Source organism: Myodes glareolus, chromosome 21 (genome assembly GCF_982192425.1).
Source record: "Myodes glareolus chromosome 21, mMyoGla1.1, whole genome shotgun sequence".
Taxonomy (NCBI): domain Eukaryota; kingdom Metazoa; phylum Chordata; class Mammalia; order Rodentia; family Cricetidae; genus Myodes; species Myodes glareolus.
In genome coordinates this window covers 56,608,359-56,621,212 of record NC_142046.1, presented here as the reverse complement: position 1 = coordinate 56,621,212, position 12,854 = coordinate 56,608,359, and the positions used below count along the sequence as shown (strand labels likewise).

General features: G+C 40.1%; 1 protein-coding gene across 2 annotated transcripts in view; it reads right to left on the bottom strand.

The window, feature by feature from the left end:
* The window catches only part of Agps (alkylglycerone phosphate synthase), a 94,061-nt gene that overhangs the window by 17,443 nt on the left and 63,764 nt on the right, over nt 1–12,854 (bottom strand). Inside the window, exons 15-19 of one of the 2 annotated variants that reach the window (XM_085680936.2) lie at nt 12,342–12,411; nt 9,575–9,636; nt 7,525–7,614; nt 2,665–2,764; nt 683–740 (exon numbers count right to left, since the gene is read on the bottom strand). In XM_085680936.2, the coding sequence (XP_085537062.2) occupies nt 683–740; nt 2,665–2,764; nt 7,525–7,614; nt 9,575–9,636; nt 12,342–12,411 (380 nt within the window). The remainder of the gene's footprint in view (nt 1–682; nt 741–2,664; nt 2,765–7,524; nt 7,615–9,574; nt 9,637–12,341; nt 12,412–12,854) is intronic. The other variant, XM_087900068.1, reaches the window with a different exon arrangement.

Sequence of the window (12,854 nt, the reverse complement as noted above, 5' to 3'; positions counted from 1 at the left end):
CAGGGAGAGTCCAGGACAGGCTAAGAGTTTGGTTTTTAGGTAGTTATTAGTGCTTGTGTACCTCCCTAATTTTTTTTTAATCTCTACATTTCTATTCTTTCTAAGCATAAAATTACAGAGAGAAATGAATTGTAACAAGTTTCTGTTATAGTGGTCAAAAATTACAATTTTAATAACAGAATGGCTATTATTTAACTTGTAAAAGACTGTATCTTACAACTGCATTCTACTAATTTCCTAAGCTTACTTAAAATCCTCTTGATTAATTTGCTGAGTTTGGGTAGGAACAAATACCTTTCAATATATACAATTGCTTGTCATCTATACTCCAACAGTGGCTGGAAAAGTCTGTATAGGTTTTGTTTTTCCTTTCTTTAAAGCTTTGGCTGTTATGGTCAACTACCTCTCAGGGAAGATAATCTGCTCTCTTACCATGAGGTCTCTGAGAATTGGCAAAGTTGATAGGTTCCATAGGAAGGCAGGCTAATCAAACCAAGCGCTTTGTTAACTATAACACAAGCTACCTACCTTGATCACAGTTACTATAAGACATAAAAACATTTCCAAAATTTCAAGTGCTTTTGAATTACTTGTGTGATGACTCTCCCTGGAATTTTAATGAACCAAATATTTTTAAAAGCAGGAATATTAGGACTTCTATAGCACTCCCCTTTAAAAATACCTCCATGGTGATGTGACAGGCTCCCTCCATTGGCAAGGATTTCATCTCTAGCAGCTGCCTGGAAATGGAAACAACACAAAATGTTGTTGCTATTTGGATTTCACTTTGGAGTGACTAAGTGTACTGACTTCTCCCCAGATGCCCAGGAAGGTGCCAAGCAAAGCGTGACCCCTGCATCCATTTCCGCTGTACAGTTAGCAGCACTCTATGGAGCACAGCCCTCTCAGTTCAAGGACATAGGGTGGGGGAGGGAGACAAGAGGGAAGAGGGAAGAAAAAAAAATCACCCCAAGTTTTTGTTTTGTTCCCTTGTTTAACTCTTAACATGCTAAGCTCTAACCATCCTTATGGCATGTACCTGTGTCGAAAAATAAACACATTACAAAATTTAGACAGTACATACAGTGAAGGGGGCAGAACCTGGGGCTGCCTTGGACCTTTCTGTTTCCCTTAGTCCCTACTTAAACCCTGGCATACTTTTAACTTTCCTTTTTTTCTTTCAATTGAAAAAAAAATTTAGGTTAGTATACGAAGTGATGAGTTTCACTATGGCTTTTCATGTATATATTTCATTACATTTTCTATTCTTAATGATCTGCTAATATCTAACAGACACAAGGTGCATAGGTCCTGTGCCGTGAGCTTCTCTGACATACTCATGTCTATAAAGCTATCAATGGTGGCTGAGGCAGAAGACTAGCCAAGTGGAACATATGGACTACACCTCATTGTAAATTACTGTGAAGGAATCAAAGGTCTTGAGAGCTGAGGTTTCCTATATAATCATAAGTAGTATAATCATATGCTAATCTTTGCTTTAGAGCTTAACATTTCTAATAAATCACTTCAAATAAAACATCTCCATGAGATCAGGAATTAAGTGAGTAACAGAGCTAGGAAAATAGAAATCATTTCAATTTGTGGACTCCAAGGAAGGAGGTTTTGTTTGCTTTGTGTTGAGATGATGCTATTTAACCCTGGTTAGCCCAGAACTTACTTTGCAATCCAGGCTGAACATCAAGCTTGCTGCAGTCCTCCTGCCTCTACCACCCCTGTTCTTGAAAATACAAGGGTGCACTACCATGCCCAGCTAAGCAAGGGATTTTCAGGTCAACAAGATAGAAATATGCTCAAATCTCTGGCCAGGTGAGATTCCTCAGTGCCTAATGGCACCTGTGGCCAAGCCTGACCACCTGAATTTTATCCCTGGGACCCGTATGGTGGAAAGAAAGAGCCAACTCCCTCCAGGTTATTCTCTGCCCCCCATGTGTGTGGCACTGCATACATGTACCTGTACACACACACACACACACACACACCCCTCCAAAAACATACGAAATATACTAAAACTTCGGAGGATGATAGATATCATTGGCAGACACATAATCAACTTAAACAATTAGGGCACCTGTGTGTCTAAGTAACACATCTATTATGGCTTCTTTTCTTCCAGTTTAGTGGAGGAATCCTATGTTGCTTCTAACAAGCAATATAGTCATCAACACCCATGTCTATAAAAACCAGCAGCTGAAGGTCACTTAAGAAATGTAAGTGAAACTGCTAGCAAATGAATCCCAAGGACTTTATATACAATCGTATCATATAAAAATTCACAAGCATGGGAATATATTACAATGACATAGACCAAGAACATGAGGGTTGCTGACCTCAAGAGCAGCTACCACCTGGTCTGCCAAAAGGACATCAAAGGCCCCTGTGGACATGAAGTTCCTGTTCTTATTTAATTGGCTATAATGCACTGAAAGTAACAACCCAAGAGACACAGGCCTCAGGAATACCTAACATTAACTTCAGACTGACAATTTGGTAAGTAAAAACAGTGGACTTAACATACCTTTCATTTCAATGGGCTATCAGCCAGGCAAACCATGTGTAACCAAGTGATTCAAACTAAAATCCCTAAGTTGGCACTAAAATTTATTTAAATTAATAAAAGAACATAAAAGCCATATGCAAAATTACCTCAGTTTGCTCAAACACAGTCAGTGGGTCACTAATTCCCCTGTAGTTAAAGGCAAAATAGAAGTAGATACATGCACCCGCATCATACGTCTGCGTCACCCTGAAAGACAAACAGACAAAACCCCACAGGGCTCTAAATTCAGCAAAAACAGACTGAACATCTACAAGTGTCAAAGATAAGCTCACCGGGCCATCTGCCCGAGCCACACCCCTACCCTCTAGCCAAACTCCCACTGCCAGGGAAAAGGCCCATTGGTTCTCTGCAGCTGGTGCCAACTAAGAATGCAGTGGGAAAAAAGGATTTTGCTTTCATTTAAATGCGAGGTTAGTCAAGACTGCAATACACGGCTCAGCTCAGTTACTGTTTTATGCTACCAAAACTAGGGAAATAAAGCAAAAATGTTTATACAATTCAGTGTTTTATGAAAACACCCCTCCATTCTCAGCGAGCTTATTGAAATTATCTACAAGTAACAGAACCTTATTTTAAGCAGCATTATCTGAAAACATTTAAAATAAAGTCAGGTAAGTACTGGCATAAACTGCTTTAACATGCACAAAGTAACCTAACAAAAACATAACTTAGAAGGCCCTTATCTTGACAATATAACTTTTCTTTTGTTACACTAAACTTATGACAGTTAGTTCTTCATGTAGGTGACAGAGAACACGATTTGAAGCACAGACCCATTATTGTTCAAGTCTATACACATGGATACATCTTACACTGCCACAGTGAAGAGACATGCTATACAAGTATGGATCACCCATAAAGGCAACATCAGGAACAAGAAACTTGTTCTTTCACTGGTTCATTACTGTTTAGAGCAGAAACATAAACTACACAAGAACATGCAAATACCAAGTACTTAAATTAATTTTCAATATTCAAAAAACTGCATTGATGCTAAAACACAAACAAGCTATCACCTCTGCAAAATACATAAATGCTCTGAAAACAATACCATGTGCTGGCATTTGACTGTATTCTTATGGATCAGAAATTCTAGGCAGAAAAAAGTAAATCATTGAAGGGGAGAAAAAAATAGTTTCAATGTGCTAGAAGAAACTCAAGTTCTCTACAGACAATAGAGGACACTTTACAGAACACAGGAGCAGAAGTGAAGAATGCTGACAATTTTATTCTCAGTTAACTGACATTTAAAAGGACACACATCTTCAAGCACAATTGGTATAATTTTACTATCTTTGTCATACTAGGTAGAGACACTGGAAGAATGTGGAGATACATGAGTAAGACCAACAGCTTTATGCAGCTTAAAAACCAGAATAGGAGGTCAAGCAACAGTAGTAAATACTGGTTTTTAAATTGCAAGACTTATACTATGCAACCATGTAGGATACTGATACTGGGGAAACAGGACCAAGGCAGTATATGAAATCTGATGGTTGCTGGAGGCCCTGCTGCCTTGACCTGCTCACCATGAAGGGCTATCTCAAACTGTGAGCGAAAGCAAAAATCTCCATTCTTAGGTTGCTGTTATCAGAGTATTTTATCACAGCAGCAGGACAAATACCGACACAACTATACTATTCTGCAACTTTTGCAAATCTAGATTATTATCCCTTCAAAGTTAAACAAATTTTAAAGCAATTCAAATGCTTTTCTAGTTGATCTGAAATGAACAATGTCCATCTTCCTCAGGTGGTAAACAACACTTCCCAAACAGACTTGACGGAATGTGGTGATGAGTTACAAATCTTCCAAACTTCTCAAAGTTAACAGAAAGCAACATGGTACACAAGTGGGAGAAATGTTCACACACCAAATAGGATCAGACTTAAATACAGCCTCTTCATGAAGCTCACCATAATTAGAAAGGCCTTGAAAAACAAATAAATGATAAGCTCCAATGCAGTGGCCTGACCTTAAAATACTGCCTACGACTCCATGTGTGCTGTATGTGTGTACACAAAAAGACATCAAGGGTGTTAGGTTCTTAAATCATCTATGCAATAAATATCTACAGTTTCAAAATGCAATTGAGAAGCATGTAAAGGGAGTTGGGACAACCACAGTCAAATCTCCAAGTGCACGCTATGGAGAAACAACAAAGGGCTTGACCTAACAGAATCACAGTTCAAACAGAATCTAATCTAAAATTGTAATGCTCTTTCAGGACAAATGTTAGGTGCCTCGGAACAGAAGAAATGAACTGTTTAACAATGCTATGTCGATTTGCCAGCTGTGTGTTTTCTCCCTGTGCTAATTCACACTCATAAAAAAATCTCTTGAACATTTACATTTTAAGTTCCAGATTTACAAGTTTAAGAAAACTGGATGGGGGCTGGAGAGACAGCTCAGTGGTTAAGGGCACTAGCTGTTCTTCCAGAGTACCCAGGTTCAATTCCCAGCACCCACGTGGCAGCTCATAACTATCTGCAACTCGAGTTCCGGGAATCTGATACCCTCACACCAATGCACATAAAATTTAATAAATTATTAAAAAGAAGAAAGAAGAGAAAATTGGAGAAGTATTTGTATTTTACTAAGAGGTGCTGTGATCAGGAATAACCAAGTTTAAAACAAACCTTAAGAATAAGTCAAGTGTGTTTATAGCAATTAAGAGTATACACTGCTCAGGAAAGAATCGTTAACATCAGTGCATACAATATGTAACTAAATTTGAATAGAACATTGCTACTGTGCTGGCTGGTTTCATGTAATTGTGACTCTCGTCATTTGGGAAGAGCAAACCTCAAAATGTCCCCCACAAATTGGCCTATCATACATTTTCTTGACTACTGATTGGTGTGGGAGGGCAAGCCCACGGTGGGAGGTATCATCCCTAAGCTGGTGGTGGTCCCAGTTGATATAAGAAAGCAGGTTGAGGAAACCAGTGAGCAGCACTCCTGAATCAGTTCCTGCCTGACTTCCCCCAGTGATAAACTGTGACCTTTCCTCTCCAGCCTGCTCTGTTTATCATAGCAGTGGAAACCCTAAGACAGCCACCTTTCAACAAACTCAGGATCACTCTATTATCCAGTTTAGCATTTGTATACCTATAGCAAATATGATGGGTCTAACTGATCTAACCAAACTCGGCCTAACTCACAGTTTAAACAATGAGAAATAGAGTGTGAAAAGGTAAAACTGCTGCTAAAGAGCGGAGAGTGCCTTCACTCTTCATCACGTTCTGTCTCATAGCAACTCCTTAAAAGTGGCCATAAGCGTTGTCATGGTGACAAGATAGTAAGCAGGCCGATTCCTGGGATGGAACAAAAATCTCAAGTTTATTTCCCAGGCTGAAATGAAATTAATCAGAGAAACAAGCATTGCAAGCAAAAATACAGATAACCCTGAACTTCCTGACAGAGTATGCAAAAAAAAAAAAAGAAAAAAGAAAATCCCACTGTGAGGTGAAAATGCTGTATGTTGGCTATATCTAGTTATCAAACATGATAGCTCAGCAGACCGCAACCGTGCTCACACACCTGCAGCAGTCAACAGCTGGGAAAGTCGCCATGATGCACACCTGTTCACAGTACAAGCCTAGCGTTGTGTGTCCTGGACTGACAGAAGACGCTGTGCTTCGGGCCCATCACCGAGTCTAAGCCCCAGAGACAGGCTACCACAGGAAACGCTTGCTCCTCTGGTACACTACACTACTTCCAAGTTACCTGCATTTTACTCATCTCGCATTCCATGTAGTCTGTGCCTCCAAAGCTGAAGCTATGCTCCCGAGGTGTCCCTCGCAGACACAGAGATGCACACACATAGTGATAATGGGAGGTACTCACACAATGGAGAGTGGTGACCGAGCAACCAGTCTACCTTCTTTAAGAAAAGGTAGCCCTTCAAGGTTCTCTCCTTATAATCTGAATGTCATTTATTCTCCATTTTAAATTACCTTAATACCTTCTAGAGAGTCAAATGTTCATCTGTCTTGACACATTTAACCTGGTGTTTACACATAAAATTAACATTGTAAGACTAGAGGCAAAGGTCCTCTCTCAGAAAAGCTTCATTTAGGGCTGCTGTTATTTAATAAAAAGAATAAAATCAGTTAACCAATCACTGTTCAATATGAAAGGTATTGATTACAAATTACTTTTTTAACTTTATATATATACATATATAGATAGATGTATATATCTATATATATATATATCTATATATGTATTAATTTCACACAAGCAACATTTCAATCACTTATTAACCAGTGTGGCTTGTGGCTTCCACACTTAACAATAAACATATAAAATATCCCTGTTACTAAAGAAACATCTATTGGAAAGCAGCGAGGTTATCACTTGAGTCTTTCACTCCTTTCATTCTTTATTCCATTCCCATGGATTTAATCAATAATGAAAAGGGTTACTCACCCCCAACACACAAACGCACACACACATAGGCACACAGGCAGACTGACTGTTTCTACAGTTTCTAGTGCAGCGTCAGGGAGCAAGAGAGGCCTCCTCTGTCCAGGAGTTTGCACACTTGCTCTGCAGGCTGAGGTCCTGAGAGAGCAGAAGGCTCCTTGCCTTAGGGGCTAAAGACAGAGGCACAGTTCTAACAGTGTGGTGAGATGTTCCGGGAAATCTGCACATGGAACAGGCCAGACCTACTTCTCAGAAAACTGTACTTTATAGCTGCTTGGAAACAATGCTTTGGGGGCGTTAGGGCAGCTCCCTGGGGAACAGTACTTGCTATGCAAGTTTAGCTACTTGAATTCACTACCCAGACTCCAGAGTGGGAGGAGAAAACGAGCTGTACAAAGTCCTCTGACTTCCATGTGCACACTGTGCCACACATGGACCCACATTCACACAGAGCTCACACACACATCCACACACACAACAGAAAAGCTTAAAAGCAGTGCAACCGTGGAAACTCACCTGCATGTAGAAAGAGGTGCGAACTGAACACCCTTTTCTTTGCATTCCCTTCTTATCCTCTCTTTGACATTTCTACACAGATCTATAACCCTAGAAAAGACAACTGAATGTAACATTAAGTATTCTTTTTTTTAATTTTATTTTTTTAATTTCATTTTACATTCCATCCATAGTTCTCCCCTCACCTCTCCTCCCACGCCCCCACTCTCCCCTGCAGCCCTCCCAACAGGTAAGGGCTCCCATGGAAAGTCAACAAAATCTGGCACATTAAGTTGAGGCAGGACCAAGCCCCTTCCCCCTGCATTAAGGCTGAGCATGACACCCCACCATAGGGAATGGGCTCCGATAAGCCAGCTCATGCACAAGGACAGATCCTGCTCCTACTGTCAGGTGCTCATAAATATTCTGAGCTTCACCACTCTCCCGCATATGGAGGCCTAGTTCCTAAGCTATTTTTTTCATCAGTTCATGTATTTATATATTTATTTAACTGGCTGGCTTCCACAGTTAGAAGGATAGCAAGGTAAGAGAGCACTGGCAGGTGACAAGGAATTAGTAACAGCAAAGCGCTAACACTATCCTAATCCATCTTCCCAGTGACAAAGGACTGGAGGTCTGAGTCCCCTCAGAATGCACAGACTAGAATCTTCCCTTTCACACCATGTGATGTCAGCAGTCAGGGCCTTGACCTCTGGAAGGTCATTAGGTCATGAGGGCAAAGTCCTAATGGATGGAACTGTTGTTATATCGTAGAAAGATGAGAAGGATTGCTTTCAGTCACATGAGGATAAACAAGAAGTGGCTTTTCATAAACCAAGAGGGCCTTCACCAGCAAACCCAGATGCCCAAGGGCCCCTGATACCATACTTCAAGGTGAGGCGGAAAATACTGTTTAAACCATGGAAGCCAGCCAGGCCATGGCAGTTTATGTTGCAATCTATCCTGAGACGTCAGTCAGGAGTGGTATGATGGACTGAAGTCACCACTGATAGACCTGACATGAGCGCCTGCCTACTCCAAAGGGATCAACGGTAATCAGGTAGCAATTCTTATTTTTAAGATTCAGTCCTCTTGTTAAAATGTACTTTAAAAAATTGTAAATAAGCAGGAGTGTGATGGAACGTGAATGTAATCCAAATAGCAGAGACTGAGGCAGAAAGATCACAAGTTCTCTGTCCAGGCTGCATGGCAGTTTCAAGACCAATCAGGATCATACAGATTGTCTAGAGAAAAAATTCTGCACTTTTTGGAGAGAGAATAACTGAGTGATCCTAAAGAATGGGTTTATTTCAAATAATTCCTGGAATTTGACTACCAGTACACCAAAAGTCAAAATCCACAGCAGATTAAGATAACGTGGAAAAGGCAAGTGGCTTCTAGAGGAAAGAAATCAGGTATGCGGAGAACAAGAGGGTAAATATTTAATGCCTACATAGTGGGTTCAGAAACCCACATAATACTTTCCACACATCCTATCCAGGACATTTTCTATCATGTGTTTTAGTGCCAAATTTTGCTTAAACTTAAAAATAGAAATTATGCTTAACATCTTAAACTGGATTTCTTTCAGAAATTATATAAACACAGGTAAAGATCTAGTTAAATCTACAGAGAGAGAGAGAGAGAGAGAGAGAGAGAGAGAGATCAGAGCTAAATGAGACATTCATTACAAAAGAAGGTAAAGAGATTTAATAATTTGGGGTAGGGGAGGAAGATTTAAAAAGAACATTTAAGCATAATAAAATCACCTAAGCTAAGTCAAACCACACTGCAGTGTTTTGTGTTTGTTCAGTAAGTCTTCAAAATGCTGACTTTAATATACTTGTTTGTAGGATTCCAAACAGACTGACCTTAATCCAAAAAAGAGGCAGGTAAAGATTGAAAGCAATGGTATTCAGATCACGATACTAATTTAAATAAGAGTACCTTCCTTATTTCAAGGTTTCTTATAAAAATTTTAAACTTTCCATATTCATACACAGACAAATTACATATCCACATATATGTATCATTATAAAGTATATCAGAGTAAGTCTTTTTTAGGTCTTACCTGTCCCAAGGAGCAGAAGTCTCAAAAGATTCTCCTACTACATAGTATTCCAAACCCAAATCCTGTAAAGACACAAAAATCATGAAATTACAACCAGTGCACCAATAGATAAAGCACTAGAATTTCTGGAAGCTGTTAACAGTGCCCTCTGACCTAGCCTGACCTACTGTCTGTCTCACAACACTGGGAAGTTTCCAAGTGTGGCCTGACCTCTCTGAGAGTGGGAGCCTCTTGTGTGCTACTCTCCACAGCCTGAGCAGCAGTTAAAGCATCTGCCACAGAAAAGGAGCCCTGATATTTCCCTAGTGAATGAGTCTCTCTCCAGGAACAGTTTCTGCACATGTGGAAGAGATTAGAGAACAGATGTTTAGTGGACAAAACAGTAAAATAGCCAATATTAAAACTGAGCAACAAGGTGAAAGGAACAAGAGGTAAGATAATGTGTGGTGCTGCTGGTGCTGGTGGTGCTGGTGATGGTGGTGCTGGTGCTGCTGCTACTGCACTTTTTTCACATCAACTTTTATTTAGAAGCAAATTTAGAAAATATAGCTAGGTATGGTGGTCCACAACTTTAATCCCAGCACTTGAGTTTCAGAGGCAGGCAGATAGATCTGAGTTCAAAGCCAGCTCGGTCTACAGACAGAGCTCCCAAACAGCCAGGACTACACAGAAAAACTGTCTCAAAAAAAAAAAAATCAAACCAATCAAACATACTAAAGAAAGGAAGAAAGGAGAGAGGGAGAGAGAGAGAGAGAGAGAGAGAGAGAGAGAGAGAGAGAGAGAGAGAGAGAGAACAATCACTTCAATTCCACTAAGTGTTGGGAGGACACACCTCCATATTGTCTAGGAACCATTCCTGCGACAGTGGGGTATGCATTAGAGAACAAAGCAAACAGGACTGGCAAGGCAGCGCAGCATGAAGGCAGCTGTCCCCAAGCCTGAGGACCTGAGTTTGAAGGACCACAGGGTAGAAGACAGCTAAATCCTGCAGACTGTCGTTCAGACATGTTGTGATATAGGTACCTTCACACGTACATATTCAAACACAAAACAAATCAATGTAAGGGGAAATGTAAAGATAAAGCAAATAAATTTATGAAAAAAGATCCCTAAACTTGCTTCTGTATTGGCCTCAAAATTAACTGGAAACTTACGAACAGTCTGTTCCCCAAAGGGGCTCATGTTGCACTTACTACAGCCACATTGGTTTTCTACAGTTCTGAATTCAGCGTTGTGGGAAATACACCTATCAATATCTGTCCCTCAATGTACCCAGAGAAAACATCTGATTTATAAATATCTCCTCTAGGAAGATCCTGGGTAGTGACAGTCTACACAGATGGCCCAGTCATCTACTTCTTTGCATGCTCTGCGCATCTCCTGGTCAGGGTTCCTAACAGAGGGAACAAGCAGTCAGTCTGCTTCCCAGTAAGAATCCCCAGGGGTAGAGTAATGACTCTTCACTACACTATGAAAACAGACCTTGAATGAAAATTGAAATTATGTCCTGGCAATGCTGAAGCACGCATGGGTAGCCTGAATATGGTTGAACTTGTCCATATTAAGTTGATGAGGGTGGCACATGCCGGTAGGAAAACAGACCTTAACTAGGACTAAATTATCCTGAAATGAGAACATTTCATGCCTTTTGAGAACAATAAAAAAAAATTATCTTTTTATAAATGTTTCCCTCGAAACAATTTCCAACTGGAAAATGAGAAAATCTGTAACTTGGGGAGTCAAACTTTCAGTAAGGCAGCCAATGGGTCTTTTTAGAAAAGATCATTAAATCACTAATGATTTAAACTTTAAATAAATTAAGTAAGTAAAAGTAATTTTAGCCAGAAAACAGTGTCTATAAAAGCCAAAGTAGGAACAAATAAAAAAACTAAAAACTCAGAAGGCTGGTTTATAGCAGCAACCGCAACAGACTCGAAGTAAATGTGGGCAATGGCGCCCCCCACAGGCAGAGTCCATACTAAGAATGTCTGAAGTGCTCATACACAGTTTCTGACTTTTGTATAGTCATCATCACTTCTGAACCAGTGGCTACCTGGAATTATGTATCCATTTTTAAAGAAAGGATAAAGATTTATAAATCCTTATGATGGATCATAAATCAACTAAAGATATTGCTACACAGAACAGCTTGACTCCAACCCAAGTAGTGTTCAGAAAGGCAAATTGGCCTTCAGAGGCAGAAAGACATTAAATCCCCTGTAAGTTCCTCAAAAGCACATACCAAAGTTTTAAAGGGGCTTCTAAAAAGTAAATTTAAAGTAAAATAAAGAAGAAAAAAAGGTAAAGTAAAAGTAAAGGGGTATCTAAAAGTAAATCCAGGCTTTTCCAGTAAAATGGTGTGCTAAATCACAGTAGCCGAATACTTACGAAGATAAGCAAGGAAGATCACTGTCTGTAACCAAAGTCAGTGTGATGGTTTGAAGGGGAATGGCACCACAGGGTCATACATTTGTATGCTTGGTCCCCAGTACACAGGACTATTTGGGAAGGTTCAGGTGAGGCCTTGTTGGAGAAGATGTGGGAGGGGTGGGGGAGGAGGTCGTGGGTTTCCAGTGTCTATGGTTACCTCCTCCCTGTGGAGAGAGGTGAGCTCTCAGCTACTGCCCCAGTGCCACGCCTGCCGGCCTGCTGCCATAGCACTCATTTGAGTCCCAAATTAGATGTTTTCTTTTATAAGATGTCTTCCTTGTTCATGGTGTTTTACCATGGCAATAGGAAAGTAATTAATGTCAGAAATATAACTTACACGCATATATGCAATGACGTAAGTCAGCAAATAACCCCTCTGTCCATTATCTTCTCCAGCCGCCAGACCACTGCAGATGAACAACAACGATCAATATATTTTAACTGAGGAAATAATAAAAAAGCTAAACTGATAACATCTCAAAATAACTGCTCAACAGATTAACATGGTATCCTCACTTTTACCTTAATTTCACAAGTCATTAATATACCAGTTAACAAGAGAACGTGCTTGAATAACAAATCTGAAAACACTTTTTTGTTTCTCTTGGTTGAGACAGGGTTCCTCTGTGTAACAGAGCCCTAGCTGTATTAGGATTCACTGAAGACTGGGCAAAACAAAGGATATCATTTTATAAACACAATGTAAGAGAACGAGAAAGATACAACTCAGGTCAAATCACTCAAAGTCAAATGTTAGTTCTGGGTTAGATGTGAGGTTGAGGCAGAGAATAAAGTTCTGTAACTTCCAAAGCGCTGTGGCGAGGACTTAAGGGGGATCCAGTCGGGCTCT